Source organism: Glandiceps talaboti, chromosome 11 (genome assembly GCF_964340395.1).
Source record: "Glandiceps talaboti chromosome 11, keGlaTala1.1, whole genome shotgun sequence".
In the NCBI taxonomy this organism is placed as follows: Eukaryota; Metazoa; Hemichordata; class Enteropneusta; family Spengelidae; genus Glandiceps; species Glandiceps talaboti.
The window spans coordinates 4115001-4133549 of NC_135559.1; the positions used below are offsets into that span (position 1 = coordinate 4115001).

Here is an 18549-nt window from a genome sequence, read left to right on the forward strand (position 1 = left end):
ATATTGATAAATCTCAATGTAGAAAATGGCAGTCGTACGAAATTATTAACCCCCCCCCCAAGTGTTGCATGATCCGTCCTCTCTCGTCCAGTTATATAGTAGTAGTTGGCACGCGGAATGTAGTTATCTGTTATTTGGTTTAACTATGAAGCGACCACACGGTTTACGCTTGTTATCGTGTCTGTTATTGACTCTATCATTTTCTTACGCGTTGTGGACATTTTCTGTACGACGAAATCATGGAATTGATATCGATTTCATCGCTGTTGATGAAATAGAACGCAATCCGATCATATTAGAGCACACACCTGTGACCAAGGACTGGACTATCATCACTGGGAATGGAGATGAAAATGTTGAGCCGGCAATAACACGGGCGAAAGGTGTTCGGGTATTGATTCAGTCTCGTTTCCGAACAGGTTCTACGTTGACGGAGCGATATTTTACCAGAAATCCCGATTTCTTTGGCGTACACGAACCGGGGGGTATGCTACAGCGAGATATTGGACTGAATATAATGCAAGAAAGTCATGAAAAGTTGGAAATGATACGAGAGAATTTAATGAGTTTTATGCACGATATCTACCATTGCCAGTTCAGCCAACATGATTATTTTCTCTATGGACTAAACCACATGCCATATTACTTGCTCCGGGCTTATTTAACTGACCTCGAAAAACCTATCACCAATGACGCCATCACAGCGGTGTGTAGAGCCCGGCCTAACAAGATAATTAAATCTTGTCGACTATTCAGTATTTTGGAAGCAGAACAATTATTGAAAGAAGACGACATAAAAGTTATATTTCTGGTACGAGATCCTCGTGCCATGGCTATTTCTAGAATGCATTTCACGCATAATTTTACACCTCTTCAAAATTTCAAAACTGAAAAGATCGACGAGTTTCGACTTGACAAGAAAATGGAAGAGGTTGTCCCGGATTATTGTGAGTGGTTGGTAGAAAATTACTTCAGAGGTTCAAATATTCCGGAGTGGTTGAAAAACAGGTACTTGTTGATTCGATACGAGGACATGCAAACACATCCCAAACACGTGGTCCAGCAGATGTATGACTTTGTGGGTGTTAACATGACAGATGACATCATTCAACTTATAGAAGAGTTGGATCTTGGAAACAACTCCGAAAGGTGGCGCGATAACTTGAGAATCGAAGAAGTCTTAAGAATACAACAAATTTGTGGTGAAGAAATATTTCAGGCATTTGGTTATAAGATGGTGTACAGTGAACAAGAGTTACACGATAGAAACTCGAGTGTTGTACTCACAATGCCACGTGATGATATTGACCTACATACCTAGATGATGATATTAACTTACATACCTAGATAACTTGGATTTCAACCGTTAGATGTTTATTCTTCATAAACATCTATATACAACATCTTTGTTATCATCCCCGACATTGTCGCAGTAGTCCTCCTCCTTCGACTTCGCCTCGTGCTCTCCCTCCTGCTCCTCACCACTATATCATCATCATCATCATCATCATCATCATCATCATCATCATCATCATCATCACCACCACCACCACCACCATCATCATCATCATCATCATCATCATCATCATCATCATCATCACCACCACCACCACCACCACCACCACCACCACCACCACCATCATCTCTATCCATCCATTCGATGACGTTTGTCTGTCTGCCCGCCCACCCACCCACCCATTCATCTATCCATCCATCCATTCATCCATCCATCCAGTAAGCCTTCCGTCCGTCCGTCCATCCATCTACCCCTCCCTCCATCCTCATCACCATTAATTCCACACATAGTACTTTCTTCATCACATAGAACCCAAATAAATTACGTCCACAGTAACCTAGACACATTCAACAACAAATAATCAATCGAGATATGTTTTATAACATACTAAATGTGCAACTACCTTAAAGAAGTACAAGCTGAGTTTATAAGTTTTTGGGGTGCAATCTTTGTAATTGCAGTATTCTATTGAAACAATCTTGAACACCACTTGCAATTGACTGAAGTCAAACTGGTGTAAAGATGTAACTCATAAACGACCCGATGACGTAATTTATCGTATGTATCAAAAACATTGCGAAGATTTCCTCTATAGCCATGTAATCAAGTCTTTTAACATTGGGAGAAGACAACTGTGCTATCATAGAAGACATGCGCTGACATTACCATTATAACAGAATTGAGGGTTTTATGCAAGTATTTTTACTTGAGTAAAAAGCTTACAAACTCAGCTTGTACCACATGTAAGTCATTTTGTGGTGATCATGGTAGTCATAGTAGCAGTAGTTTTGAATGGTAGACTGAGCATGCTCAGACGCAAAGGACTATGGGATTATCTGTGGTTACCGTAATACCAAATCTGGAGCTACCAATAAAAAACCCTACCTCAATGATCAGGGTAACTATGAATTGATCATTCGTGGTTGCAAACAATATAACAGTTGTTTACAATACCAATTCATTAGTATTTATTATCACTGTTCCCATGATGCAACATTCAACATGGCGGGTTTGCAAGTTCCCTATTGAATACAAACACAGCTCAAGTATTTGTTCTTTGAATTCGAATGGAACATTATTATTAGCACTTGTCCTACGCACAATAAATGCAATACTTTAATCATACATATTCATTTGTGAATTAGTAGCATGGCCTTGCTACTACACTACAAGCAACAGGATATAACTTCAATATCATTCGTATTATCTGTAAGAGTTAATTAAACTACATTCAGCTGTTACCTGACTGCATTTTTTAAAAAGCATTGATCACTGGGTTCAAGGTTGAGACATTTTGAAATTGCAAGGAGCGGTCTATTTGGGATTTTATCTGTAAAGCTAGATTTTGGTAGAGAGTGCCAACTTGGAAGAGCATATCTTTAGGTGTGAAATGGTTACGGAATATCGGAACGTAAAATCGCTGTTGGATTATCTGTCATATGCATATTGTATGTGCACAGAATGTTGAAAAGGAAAAAAAAAGTAATACTTAGCTTGGTGGTATAATATTCGGGGACACAGTTATGAATTACAGCAGATTACATATTTAATTTTCTAAAATGATAATTTTTCCAATGATAACCATATAGTATATTAATCCGAATAAAAGAGACAATCTATTGTGAATAATATTACAGCAGGTGTCATTGTCATGAATTTTAACGAAACGTGGACAGAATCTTTATAAAAGTTGGGATCGGTTCGTGCCAACACTTCCCTGTGGGCGGTGTTTTATTAATCTAATGGCAAATCAACATGTCGTTGGAAAAAAAGATGGAGTAGAATGATGGGAAGATAGCAGTGGGGAAAGAGGAATGGTAAAATATTGATATATTTGAACTTGAATGAGACTTTCAAGGTAATGATCATAAAAGAAAGCTCATATGTGATAATATTGATGTAGGCACTTGAATGTAGTTATTATACTTCCTATTAAGTTAGGATGCAAATTGTGACATTTTACAACAAATATGGCCACCATTCAGTCATATTTGATTCAGTTGCAAAACAAACACATAAAGTGATGTGCATATGCCTCACATAGTATGTTACCTTTGTGCCAGGTTTGGTTTGGGGAGGGGTGGTAAAAATGGCTGCCATTTGACCGTTATCATGAAGGTCACAAAATGAATAGATATGGATATGCACAGGGAGCCCAGGAACTGTGTTACAAACAAACAAACAAACAAATATGCATGGGTGAATGGAAGTTTAACCTCATGGAAAACTAGCTATAGACATGTATATACGTATATATATGGGCCTGTATACAATTGAAATAATGTTTCTATACATACTCATCCATGAGTGTATAAAAAAACCTAATTATAGATAACATACTACAAAAATATTTGGTCTGTAATTTGGACAGTTAAGGTGTGTTACAATGTGTGAGAGCTACCAAGCCTTTCTACAATACAAATCACACATACCATGATTCTTACCAAAATTACATAAAAAACTACAAATCATTAAAATCCATGTTTTGTTTTCACTTACATAAAATCTTTTATTTACAATGATTTATAACCAATATTTCAACTTTTCTTTTACTAGAATCTTTTAGTACAGAAAATAGGTGCAAATATGGACATTTCTTACACCTATGTAAACAACTACAACACATTATCAGTTATTAGACTACTGTATACATTATGTTCACAAGTCCAAAATCTACTTGAAAATTGATTTTTATGGAATATCATAAATTCATGCCTGAATTTGGCATCCAAAGGAAAGGTATGTGATTTGTGGAGATAATTCCAGACGATAAGTTTAAATAAACAAATAATTTTCATACAAAGAATGGGAAAAGTTCTGTACTTTTCACAGATCTAGGTTATTAGCATAGACTGCATCTCAGAAATAACCTTTTTAAACTTTTGCTACTATATTCAAGAAAAATACACCTTATTCTTAGTTAAAATTAATAAAAAATGTGGGGTCACCATATAAATTTTTACAATAGAGGTCAAAAGGATATAAAAATTTAGTCATTTTAGAATCCAATATGGCCACCGAATCCAATATGGCCACCGAATACTGTTTTAACTCTATGAGAAAATAAATGATTGATGATTTCCTTGAAAACATGATGGTGAACCCTGAAATTTCTTTTATTATTTCAAAAGGGGCTGGAACAAGCTTTCATATGGCAAAGTTTGGAGTTGAAAAACTTGATTTTCAGGAAATTTGTCCACAAGGTGCATTCCACCTTAAGCTTACTTTTTTCTGATGGTGGATAATACACAATATTACAGAATTCAATATCGTTTAGAAAAGAAATTGAAAATATCATACACGGTGATGAATTTACCTTCCTTTGTAATAGAATTGACAAAACGATGCAATGCTACCTGCCTGTGATATCATCGTAAACCATAGCCTCTTCTATGACACCATCCAAGACACAGCGTCAAGAGGCGGTGTCGCGGAAGAAATAACAGCTCTAGTTTGTGAGAATGGCCTGTGATGTTGTAGTAGGCAAACTAATAGTTTCTGATTTCATATTATTCCCCAATTTGGGTTTAATAAGACCTGGAAGGTGAAATTTGCATATATGTCGTGAAAATACTGAAGAAGTGTGAGTGAGGTCATCATTTACAGCATATATGCAAATTTCACCTTTCGGGTAGATATCTATCAGCAAAAAACTTTGCTGTCTTACCAAACCCCTTAATTAAGAGTAACTCTGTCTTTTGTTGAAGGTGGCAAGCTGGTAAGATCTACCAGAGTCCCCCCCCCCCCCAAAAAAAAAAAAAAAAAAAAAATGATGGTACAATGTATGGAAATCTGAATAAGTTTTACTACATTCATGGTATGTTCCCCAGGGAGGCCAGGAAGTATTAAGGACCATTGTGCCGTGTCAGGGGTAATCACTGTGAGCGCCTTGAGGTCCCAAGAGAAAAGGCACATTATAAATTTGCATTATATTATTTTTCCTCTTTCTGTTACCGGGGTTACCAAATCTTGGCAAAAAAACACTGAAAATACATGGCAAGAAAGAATCCCTTACACACTACTTGCACTGGACTGTATGTGAAGGACTAGTGTACAGTGTCCATACATTTGGCAACAAAACATTCAACCATAGTTGTAGTATATGTACAACAAAATCTTGATATGATAACAAAACTAAAACAAAAATTGTATTACTACAAATGAGCAATCACAGATACTTGACGGACTGACGGTTGAAAATATAACCATTACTAGTCAAAGTTTGGTATTGGTATAAGTATTTTTTATTCAATCTGACCATAAAACTTCAATTTAAAGTATAGTTTGTCACAATACAAATGTTTTAATGTGTAAAAGTACTTTCAAAATTGCACTCAGAAGGAAATCAGCACACATGTTCCACAACTAGAACAAATTGGCAGACATTACAGATGTACTTACACTATGGTATACTGATCCAAAAGAAAATAAACTTTGACACTTAAATGAATAAATTGTGAAGTACAATAATAACATTTCACCAGGAAATCTGAAAAGTATCAGGAATAAATCAAACACTGTGTGAAACCATATGATATTACAAATTTTGCTTACATAAAGGCTAGGATGGACAAACCAAAAACAGGTGATTTCAATACTTGGTTTCTTTAACTGGCAATATATATGTGTTCTTTACTACCAATAGCATACAGAGGGTGCATGTACATTACCAATCTGTTTAAAATCTGATGTAGTGGACACTTCGTGATTTCTTTTTGGCTGTTACGTTTACTGTCGTTTGTTGTTTTGTGAGCACTCATTATATACATCTGACACAATACCATATGTTTTCCTGAACCCAACTCATACTTGCGATATAACACTCAAAGTTCGAAATTGAAAGAAAGAGAAGGACCAAACAATAGTGATAACATTGTCTGCGCTCATGCTCTTTTTGAACAACGTGCTCTGAAGTACTGTACCCGTATGTTTCGGAGTATTAAGCATTTTGTGAATTCACTCAGTGCTCTCATGTGGCTCAGGAAAACCTATAGTATTGTGTCAGATATATGCAAGGAGCACTCACAAAAGAAGAAACGACAGTAAACATAACAGCCAAAATCGTGATGTATACACGACATCAGATTTCAATCAGATGGAGACATAAATTCAGAAAATTTCTCTTCTGTAATAAAATACTGCAGCGGTTACCTATTAGATTACGATTGAAGTTAAGAGTCTTATACAAAAGGCTAACAAAAAAATTGTATTTGGTGTACGTTCCAATCATTCTTCATAAAATATGAAACGTCCTTGAGATTCAAAAATAAGTAAACAGTATATAAATATACATTGTATATAGTAATGTAACCCTGTGAATGTCATTGTACACAGATAATGTGCAGTCAACGACATTAAGACTCTGATACCGATGAAGTAAAGTCATGGATGTGAGGACTTCGATACTTAACATATAAAGTCATGGATGTGAGGACTTCGATACTTAACGTAAAGTCACGGATGTGAGGACTTCGATACTTAACGTAAAGTCACGGATGTGAGGACTCTGATAGTTCTGATGTGACTATGACACAGCCAATTATTTTATGCTGATCATATAAAAGTCTATGAAGTTAACAATCTGATGGTTTCAGTTTGCTAAGAGCTTCATTACATTTGGCCACGTTGTACATCCACATAGTTGATGGTAATTGTTTTGTAGTTCTGCAAAGAAATTGATTTATAAGAAGATTAGGCAATGTTGTGATATATATATATATATATATATAGTTTTGGTAGTACTGGAACTCTTTCTTGGGTGTAACTCGGAGTTTCACGCATATTGCGATCATCAGACACTCCTTAGCGTAGTGTCTGATGATCGCAATATGCGTGAAACTCCGAGTTACACCCAAGAAAGAGTTCCAGTACTACCAAAACTATTACGCTCTGCCACTGCGGTATAGAGCACTGTCTTAGCAGATTGATACTCACCGAGTTATATATATATATATATATATATATATATATATATATATATATATATATATATATATATATATATATATATATATATATATATATATATATATATATATATATTGCTAATTTAAAAGAAAAGTTCAATTAGACTTATTTCTACCTTTAGTATTGATTACTGCTATCAACAAGAAAAAGTTCAGTCAGACTTATTTCTGCCTTTAGTATTGATTACTGCTATCAACAAGGAACAGACTTATTTCTAACTCAGTACAAAAAAAACCTTGTACTGATTACTGCTATCAATTTACACATCATTTGGGGGATGAAATAGCACCTCAGTAACTTACTCAACTTTGAAATATTGCAAAGGAGCCCTACGGCACCTGACAATTGTTCGGCTATTTGGGGATTTCCAGTAATGGTTTATGGAAAAACCTTGAAGGCAACAACATCACATACTAAGTATATCACAATCTCTTTGTCTTGATAATCTTTGTCTTTCAAATTGTGACTTAAAGTCAAGAAAAAAAATTAAGGGCTATAGGCCGTTCCAAACTGCAAGTAGGAAACTGAGAATACCATCACCTCATAGTACTGTTTCTTAAGAGCTTTGTCCCTTGGTATTCAGTAGAAGTGTAAATCAGGGATGTTTTTCACATTGTTCAGACATCAGGGAAAGCAGCAGTGCTCTATGATTAACTGAGTAACCTATACCATGTATACCCCCAAGTTACACACAGACAGGAAGTAGAGCGCCACCATGGCAAATTTTGGAAAGGCCCATTTCCAAAGAACCAGACTAGGATCAAGCTTTCATTTGGTATAGTTTTGGGGGAGTTCAAAAACTAAATTTTCAGGCAAAATGGCTGCCATGGTACACTGTGTCATAAAATTGAAATTATGACTTACCCTGGCACAAGTCTTGATTCACTCGGCTTCTTCATCTTGTCTTCAGGAAAGTGCATGTCTGACTTTGTGTGCTCTGGAAGAAGTTGACCCTCTTCTGTGATTGCAAATTTCAATTCATCTGCTAAATCAAACAAAATGCACTGTACTGCAAGTTTTCAAGTAATATCTCATTATTGGGCTTTAATACACAGGTTTGCTCAAACAATTTTTTTTTTAAAAATGGAAACAAAACTTGGTACAATATTTCATCGGGGTTGCTTAGTCCACAATTGCTCACAGAGCTAACTGTCAAAAAACATCTATCACAAACAGGAATCATTACACAGTCCATGAATGTCATAATTTGGAAGTAATAAGTTGTTCAAACAGATGTGTGATGATGGCAAAATGAATAAAGAAAATAATTTCAAATCAACATTTATGTGTTTCAAAAGACCAACTCTTAAGAAAAACACAATAAGTGAAGTCTTCAAAAATAAATGGGTAAGTTAGATTTAGAATGTTCCATATATGGAACGCTCATGAATATTCATAGAAATGAAAATCCAGTGGGTTAGTCGTCTTGACGTCATGGAAAGTCTAACTCACACCATGTTTAATTCTATTAATTTCAGCCACAATAGTATTAAAGATAAATTACAAAACAAGTCAAGACGAGTGTTGACAGTCTACTACACTACATGCCTTGATCTTTTATACAAATTCAGATAGTGACCTTAAATGTGTGTTCTGTCTGTCACACAACTCTTATGGCACAGCCTACCACATGACAATGTTCATCAACTATGAAGTACATCAAGACACATCTGTTTTCTAACCTTCAAATTGATTTACTATTTGTTATTCATCAACATAGCACACTATACAAATTCTCTTATTACTAGAGCCGAGAATGTCTACTCTATTCGTCATGAAACTAACCTTGTCTGATTGGGCCGAGTTCTTTGGCTCTTCTGAAGCACATCTCTGCTGTCCAGAAGGATGGAATACTGAAGAACAATCTATTGCCGTCCTCAGGTGAATGTAAACCTAGAAACTGTAATGTTTTCTTGAATATTGGATCTCGAAATGCTGTTTCGTCTTCATCAGCCCAAACAACAAACGGTACTGATTTGTTTTCCACTGTTCATACAGAAAAAAAAAATTTGTATCACAATGACAGCTCACATGTTGGTCAAAATTGGCATGTAGATATAAGCTCTACACTAAACTTGATACCTACAGTCTTTACAACCCCAGTTCATTGCTCAAGAAATACCTCTCTGTTATTAACATAATCATTACATTTCTTATGAATGCACTTTGCAAATCTTGACTTTCTGATCGCAGTCTCCATATTGAGAGTAGGCACAATGGCTATGTCAACTATGTAATCTTAATTTTGACAATGATGAATTTCATTTTTATTTAGTTTGCCCTGTATTTAAAGATATTAGATGTGAATTTATTGCTTCATATCATCATCGTTACCTTTCACCTACAAAATTTCCATTTTGATGTCTTGTACTTCTGTCAACTAAATTCAGTGTTGGGGGGACAAGATTATAAGTTGCACGACTACAGCTTCTCTGACGTATATCTCGTTTGCAACTCTCTTTCTCTTCTGAATGTTTTCTGTATCTTTCTTTTCAGACTGTATAATGGGGCCAGGGGACCTAATATACTGAGGTAGTTAGTTATTGATGACAGTCCACGGATAGCTGCTCCTCCAAGTAGCACAATGTTCTGATGCTGTCAGTTGCAAGTGTCAGATCTTAGACATTCAAGGTAACTTGTTACTTATCTTCCTTTCTCTGTTCATAGACTGGTGACTAAAGCACTAACTCGGATATAATCTGATTTTTTACATCGAAAGCAATGACTGGTAAATTGCAATACACTGAACATGCTCATATAATTCAATGCGTTGGTGATATGTGGCATACGATAGTAATCTTTACGGCCAGGATATTGGTTTTGTGGACCGAGGTTGTATGGTGCAAGGGTCCGACTTTAGGAGGGCCTGTAAGCAGTACTACCAAGGTCCACAAAACCAATATCCGGGCCGTAAAGGTTTTATCATATACCCCATGTAGTGGCATGGAAACATCATTTGAAGCCCATAATCACATAAATTGGCAGTGATATATTATTTTATTCCCAGAAACGTCAAAATAGTGAAGAAATTAACAAAGCCAAATCACTGAATGAACAGATATCGATGAGCACGCCACTTGCCATATTTGGGCAAAATGTGCCAGGCCGTGATTGCCCGGGTTCGATGCACATGCTCTCCATTGAATTACATTGGAATCGATACTGGGTGGGTATATGATAATAAACTTTTGTTCTTTACACAGGTAAAATTTACAACATTTTGAGAGGGCCATCCAGTTGACATTCCATATAAATTTTCAAATAACAATTTACAACACTTTAAGAGGGCCATCCAGTTGACACTGCGTATAAATTCTCTGATAACAATTTCCTTCTCTTTGCAATAAAAGTTAACATATAAACTTGACAAACTTCTAAATCATGAATATGGTAATAATTTCTTAAATTAAAACAACTTACATGAGTAAAAGTAGGCAAGTGGTTCTGGAATGGCATCTTTAGGACAATCTGTTATAATGATAGAAGGTGGAGGATTATTAGTCTGCATGTTTACATTACAACATTCTGCTCAAAGCACTGTATGATTATTACAGCTGGCACAGACCTGTAACAACACAATATTCTATGCTTCCTGTACTCCCATGGGAGCATACAATCCCTGCTACCTATACAAGTGCATAGGATCAAACCCTTCACATACTAACCACTGTCTTTTTTTTTACATTAAACTAACTACTGTCATACTAGGTCCCCATTTCAACAGCTGGGTTGACTATAGAAATGTTTCTTATACCACTCACAAGCCAAGTTGAACAAACTACATGGGTATTTTCTGGCTGAATGAAGAATAATATTGGAGAATAACATAATTATACCAATGCCACTAATATCAAAGCAAAACCGGGGAATGTAATGGCAATTTTGAACACAGCAGAACCAGCGACGTAGACACACGTTGTCGTGATGTAGAACAACCAAGAGTAAATATTCCGTATTTTTTGTTTAACTTAACTCGTGCATGGTCTAATGATACATATTTCACCTTCAGTCACAGCTTGTATAATTTGTATCTGCCTAGTCTTGATAACACGTAAAACTAATAGTTGAGAACACTATTCAACACAAACACATAACTGTATGTTCTATCTACTAGTATCTACACAGTAGAACTTCTTGAATTGATTTTTTTTCACTTACTGAGTCTAGCATAGCATACTTCTAAGAATAAGGACTTTAGGCTTTCCATTTGCTTCACATAACCTACGGAGAGAGAAGACACAAACAAGACGTTGAAACTTTGTTTCTATATACATTCTAACAATACTCAGTGATGGTAACAATATTCATCATTTCAAATCAGCCAATGTACGAGACAACTATTACTAATTTGTTACACATGTAGATATAAATATATTGCACACAGACATATCTACTGATACATGATATAGGCAGATTGACAGAAATAGACAAACACATACATATGTGGTGACTCACAAGAAATGCCAGTTTTTATCATTTTGACTCACAACAACAGAATTTGGCTGTCCCTAGAGGGCACAGTTTACACACACTAATGTGCACTTTCATTCTGACATACAGAACACATAAAGCACAAGGGAACATACACTCACGGACACATGAGCACACCAACATTTATTTATCAAGTGTTCACACCAAACACAACACCCTCACTAACCTTCATCAAAACACATCTGTAAGCATCCATACAGAGTTTGTCCAAGGGCAGTTTCAACTAGTTCATGTATTGGAGTGACAGCTGGTTTCAAGTCACGTGGTCCATTGATAACCTGTATAAATGCAGAAATGGTAAAACGTCAACAACTCCTAGGATACCGATAAAACCATTAAATATTTTACTTCGCCTTGGTATAAAGTTAATAAATGTATCAATAGTAGGTAGACAAACCAATAAATATCATACTACATCTTGGGTAAAAAGTGCACAAACCAGTAAATACCACATTGCATCATGGGTAAAAAGTCAACAAAGTTGAAGCACTAGTACGTCAAACCAGGAAATATTAAATGTGATATTTACTGGTTTGATATACTGAACTATGTTGATTGTGCACAACAAAGATAAAATATGCATTTCAAATAACGGTAACAGAACAAGAATAGAAGTATATAACTTTATCAGAAAAGGTCACACTACACTTACCCTATCTTGCAAAAGTTTATTATCATTCACTGCTTTGGACTTTTCTTTTGACCTGGTGGGAATAGTATAGAACAGTAAATGTACCTCTAACATTAATACTAACAATGTAGGTATGTACACTTAGCTTTATTTTTGTTTCATGCATTTAAAGTAAAAGACAAACTGTAAACTCTCCATAAAATTTACCATTTATAATTCAGCGAATGTGTGCTTTGGAGCTTTACAAAGACAGCCTTGTTTATCAGTGACTGTATGTATAACACTGGCACTGTGAACTAGTTGTGTAACTGAATTTATTATATTGTATATATATCTGAGGCCGGGGGCCCATCTTATTCTGAAATAAACCAATATATATAACAATGTGGGTATGAACACTTAAAAGGTGTCTCTTAGTATAAATCTTATAAAGTTATTTAACAACTTACACGATTTGACTTTAAAGGTTAAGGTTACGGTCAAAGCTTTAGTGTCTAGCTGAAACCTCAAATCAACAGAACTAAAGCAGTTGACTGTGTGTGATCTCTGATCAATAATCACAAGAAATTCTACTTGTCCCTTGAGACAAGTAATTTTTAAACCAACTTGCCCAAAACAATTGTAAAATTGAGCCCTGCAAATGATCTAAAAATGTCTCCTTATTACTGCCACCAGACATTGTGCTTGAAAATTAGATGACAAACAATTTGTATCTTTGTAGATCTTCTTAATCAACTCTTTTGTTATGAGACCACAGTGGAATATATAACATAAATTGCTGCCATATCATCACATAAAATCTGTACATTAATTCTTACTTTCGTATTTATGTATTTTTTTATGAATTTTAAAATAAACAATAAATAAGACAACCAAATTACCTTGTTGCCAATTTATTCTCTGCTTTGGTCAGTATGTGTGCACACTTGCCCATATCATCCTTTGCCACCTCACAAAACCTCTGAACCACAAAATCTATCAGATTTTCAGATTCCTGTAATAAAATAATAATTTGTAAGTAAATTTATGAAGTATTAGATTCTAGTGATATACATGTGTGTTAGATGAACACTGTATATTCATGATGCCTATTCCTAAGTGCTTATTACTTTCAGATCATAGTCCTGACAACTATGAAATAAGGAAAGTGAAATACATTCTCAGTTTTGTGTTTCTTGGTAATTGCGTTCAATGTATCCATTTATTTACTTATTTATTTATTTATTGAATCCCTTTTGTATCAGGGGCTCACTAAGCATGTTAGGAGCAGCACTAAGAAAAAATGACAATACACACACTACTAAAAAGCAGAACATCGTCTAGCTACGCTTAGGGACAATCAGACAATGTCACACAAGCAAAACAAATGTACATGATTGTAAACACATTACAATACTTCCATAAATTTACCCAGCCCCATAACTCCTTTAAAAGTAAATTTTTATCAACTTATCAACACCTCAGTAGCAAATATAAAAGCTGTTATTATTGGAGGAGTGAAAGTTTTTTGTTGGAATTTGGTCAGAAGTGCAAAAATGAAGTTCATCGATCACATTGATGCCAGACCCCTCCTCCATAAAAGAATGAAGTTTGCTTGTGTGACATTGAGCGATCATCCCTTACAATCTACTAACATTTTAACATTTTGTTGTCTCACCCACCAAAAATCTTGCTAGCCCTGCTAACTCTTATAGTATGGCTTGACAAAAATCTTAATGACATTGCTATATCTTATCTTCTGGCACAACAAACAAGTACAGTTGTTACATGTATGTATGTCTGCCCATGTCCTATCAAGCAACAGTGGACAACTATGCCAACAATGATGGTGAAACAGAGTTTCAATTTGGTACTCTTAGTAAGATTGTGAATTTAAGTGAAATCATGTCACAAGTCTCAAATACCCAAGTTTATGAAAATACCCTTTTCCTGGAGTGATGTTCCCTTGTAACTGGCTTCGGGTATAATAAAGGTAAGGATAAAACAGTGATAAAAGTGGTCTGTAGTTGAGGTGTTTTCTTTTTTTACTTACCTGTGACAAGCAGAAGTTCACCTCCCACATGTTTGCAAACGTTGTCAAAATGGACGTTTGATACAGTGTTTCTATTTTGTTGACATCAGCAACCACATGAAACATCATGGTCAAAGTAGCTTCATTGACAACTGGGTCATTATCAGCAAACTTTGACAGTAAATGAGCGTATGATGCCATCACTTCAAATGATGCAAACCTAGGAATTTACAGAAAAATAACAGCAATATTTAGACATAATAGATGCAGAGAAATAAAATGAGATTGAGATTGAGATTGATGAATTAATTATCTTATTGAATAGTCAATTCCATTTTTCAGAACATTTACTCACATAACACCATATATAACTGGTAATCCAGCCTTTGGTTTACCATGATGGACCTAACTAAATCTACTGTTCTTTAATATGGTAGATTTACGCAAGTTGGAGATAGCGGTTCCTCTACTATGCAATTCTAATCACCCTGTACATACATAAAGGCATGCATACATACATGCATAAAAACACATACTCTGACACCCATACTCATACACGTCTAAAATCTTACTTTTCAACATGTGCTTTTATCTGGAAAGAACTGACATCCTGGTCTTCATTCAGTACATGTTGTGTCATTAGGAGAAGTTCAGTGTTTCCCATAACAAGGTCTCTGAGGTATTCCACCGTTTCCGTGTCAGGATTATATTTCCTGATAAGTAGGATGTACATGTTGTACACATTGCTACACTGCATTATTTGCCCTGTTAAAAAAAAAAATTAGGCTTGTAAAAAAATTGTTTGGTTCCGGTTACCCGGCCCCCTTCCTAGTTTTACATGCTGACCCTAAACTAAATAGTGGATGCAGAAACTAACGTCATTACAGCAACTTAAAAGATGATATAAAACTGTTCTTTCAATCTGTAATGGTTGTACATCGGATGAGAAGAAACCAATAACAAATAGACCATATGGAAAACAATGGAAAACATAACTACCTGAAATAAAAAATCGACCTACCCCACCTATTCTAAAATTGAGTGTAATAGTAACCACACAATCTTATTTTGTTAGGCCTTAGAGAAAAGACAGTTACAAAATGTAAACTGTCAGCTACATTTTGTGCATTCAGGCTATTGCTGTGGTTCAATGTACTACTAAACCAGCATGACTATAGAGTTGAAATCATGCAGCACAATGTTTTTATGTCTAACACATTTTTTTTACAAATAACATAAGGCAAAATACAGGCACTGATAGCACACAAGCTTGTCAAGTGGTACACTTTATCTCACTGTGAACACAAATCAACATCACTGTCAGATGAAACAAGTAAGATTCAAACACAAAGCTGTTTATTTGTGTTCACAGTGAAATGAAATGAAATGTAAGATTCATGTGCGTGCATATTAAAAAATACCGCCAATGGCGTTGTAGCACAACTGTACAGTTTTTAAAAATGTTTATCCATATGCTAGTCCATGCTAACAATAGGTTTTCATTTGCTGAATGACTATCCAGTTGCCTATCCAACCATGTTGCTATCTTTACGATATATGTCATCATTTGATTGTTGCTATGGGCGTGGTCATGTTGTTAGATATATTTGCAAACATTTTTGTATGTTTTTGGTCACTTGTTTATGAATTCCTGATATTATCTTTGCAATATACATGATCATTTGGCTGTTGCTATGGGCGTGGTCTTGTTGCTAGGCATATTTACATACATTTTTTGAATGTCTATTCCCCATTGTTATCTTCGCAATATATGTGATCATTTGGCTGTTGCTGTGGGCGTGGTGCTGTTGCTACGCACATTTGCATACATTTTTTGAATGTTTATTCATTTGTCTTTCTATTCCTGTTGTAATCTTTGCAATATATGTGATTATTTGGCTGTTGCTATGGGTGTGGTCTTGTTGCTAGGCAAATTTACATACATTTTTTGAATGTTTATTCAAATATTAATCCCTGTTGTTATCTTTGTGAAATATGTGACTGCTTGGCTGTTGCCATGGGTGTGGTCATGGTTGCTCGGGTATTTGCATACATTTTTTGAATGTTTACTCACTTGCCTACCAGATGATGCTATTTGACCGGTGGCAAGATCATTTTGATTTGAACAATTTCCTAACTAGAGACCCAAGGTAATGCACCCACAACATATCATGGCAATCGGTCCAGCAGTTTTTGACTTTAAGTCATTTACATACATACACACATACATACACACAAACACACACACACACACACACACACACACACACACACACACACACACACACACACACACACAGACAGACAGACAGACAGACACCGGGTGATCCCTATAACACTACTCAACCTCAGTTCAGTTGTGCTAAAAAGTGTTAATAACACTGTGTGGCGGAACTTTGATGAAAACAAGCTTAAGAGGGATTTACAAATAGACAGGAGATTATGGGAACAGCTTTAGTTGGATTTAATAAGACTGAGTTGCACATATTGATAAAAGCAGTTTAAAACCTGTAATATGATATCTATGTATGCACATGTTGGGGACTGCAGATATTGCTGTTTTTTGATTAAAGAACAGATGTGTAGTCAATCCTATGTATGGATGTATGGATGGTTCTCTATGACTACTACACATTTCACATTGTTGGCATTCTCGCAAACCAGAGTTATTATTTCTACCACTACACTTCGAAACAAATAATAATAGGGACTGGCTCTTTAAGAACGGTACCGTAAAACAGTTGTGGTTTGCGACAATGCATTGTAGGAAACATATTAAACGTCATTTTCTTAATCCCAACATTCCAAGTAATTACCAAACTATCATCTACACGAATTATAATTATAGTGTTATAATTTTTTTTAACTATGTTTGGCTCAGCCATACTAATATGACGGAACCCCATGATGTGCGAGTGTAAGTGTAGTGTATTCTGGGTATTTGTACATATGCTTATAATGTTCTCTGCAGCCGTACTTTCATGAGCATAGAGAGTAAAAGGGCAGGAGAAAACACTACAAGCAAGCACCCCTGACAACCCACACTGGAACTCATGCGGAATGGGGTTCTGTTATATGTTTATTTGAAACAGCAAATTTCCATAAAAATGATACTGTGTGATTGCGTGCTTTAGTGAACAACGAATGGCTGTGCCCTAATTTGCAAGCAGGTATGCAATATTATTTCTGTATTGTATTGCAGCCCAAATTCCCCTTGTATGTGTGCACACCAGTGTAAGTAATCACTGGTACATATGTAATTAATAATACACAATATTTGTTTTGTACAGAATTAGGTTTCAATCCCTGTATCTTGTATTAATGTTATCTTATCAGTGAAACCATGAGGTTCATATGGGGTCATTTTTTTGTTCTGGACCAATTTTTTCTTTAATATCTCCACCTGACAAATACTTAAACATCTAATATTTCATTCGAACCTGAACTGGGCCTTTAATCATAAAACACTTTTCCAAAATAAAAATCTTACAATTTATACTGTTACTACACTCATGAACTTGAGACTCCCCATCAGGGGAAAAATAAGGGTTTGATGTACAAGTGTTTGAAATAGGGCAATACATGTCAAAATGATATCAAAATGAAGTCATTTCAGAATCCAATATGGCCGTCGAATCCAATATGGCTGCTGAATACTGCGTTAATAAAAGATTGATGATTTCCTTGGAAATAAGACCATGGACCCCCAAATTTTTAAATGCCATGTTCTCCTTCTGTTGTTGATATCAACACTGTGTTATGAACTCAGCATAGGTTCAACTGAATTGAAGTTTCAAGTGAAATCATTGTTTGTGAACTCTAGAGAGTTTCATAAGATTTGTGATTGATACATAATGGATAATGGAAATACTATACATTTATACAGATACAGTTACATATGTGTTAGACGATGCAGGCAATCAAGAACTGACA

The 18549-nt window shown here is 35.4% G+C and overlaps 2 protein-coding genes across 2 annotated transcripts in view; one reads left to right on the forward strand and one right to left on the reverse strand.

The window, feature by feature from the left end:
* The first annotated feature begins 145 nt into the window (after positions 1-145).
* On the forward strand, positions 146-1321 carry LOC144442684 (carbohydrate sulfotransferase 4-like). The gene has a single exon (XM_078132059.1). The coding sequence runs from the start codon at positions 146-148 to the stop codon at positions 1319-1321; it is 1176 nt and encodes a 391-aa protein (XP_077988185.1).
* Positions 1322-5780: 4459 nt separating this feature from the next.
* Positions 5781-18549, reverse strand: part of LOC144442686 (protein timeless-like) — a 33572-nt gene continuing 20803 nt past the window's right edge. Inside the window, exons 15-24 of the mRNA XM_078132060.1 lie at positions 15189-15381; positions 14638-14836; positions 13487-13599; positions 12627-12678; positions 12141-12252; positions 11642-11704; positions 10904-10951; positions 9269-9469; positions 8348-8465; positions 5781-7180 (exon numbers count right to left, since the gene is read on the reverse strand). Coding sequence (XP_077988186.1) covers positions 7090-7180; positions 8348-8465; positions 9269-9469; positions 10904-10951; positions 11642-11704; positions 12141-12252; positions 12627-12678; positions 13487-13599; positions 14638-14836; positions 15189-15381 — 1190 coding nt within the window. The 3' untranslated portion in view covers positions 5781-7089. The remainder of the gene's footprint in view (positions 7181-8347; positions 8466-9268; positions 9470-10903; positions 10952-11641; positions 11705-12140; positions 12253-12626; positions 12679-13486; positions 13600-14637; positions 14837-15188; positions 15382-18549) is intronic.

Coding starts and splice junctions, on each gene's coding strand:
- LOC144442684 (XM_078132059.1), top strand. CDS start 146: ATGAAGCGACCACACGGTTTACGCTTGTTATCGTGTCTGTTATTGACT.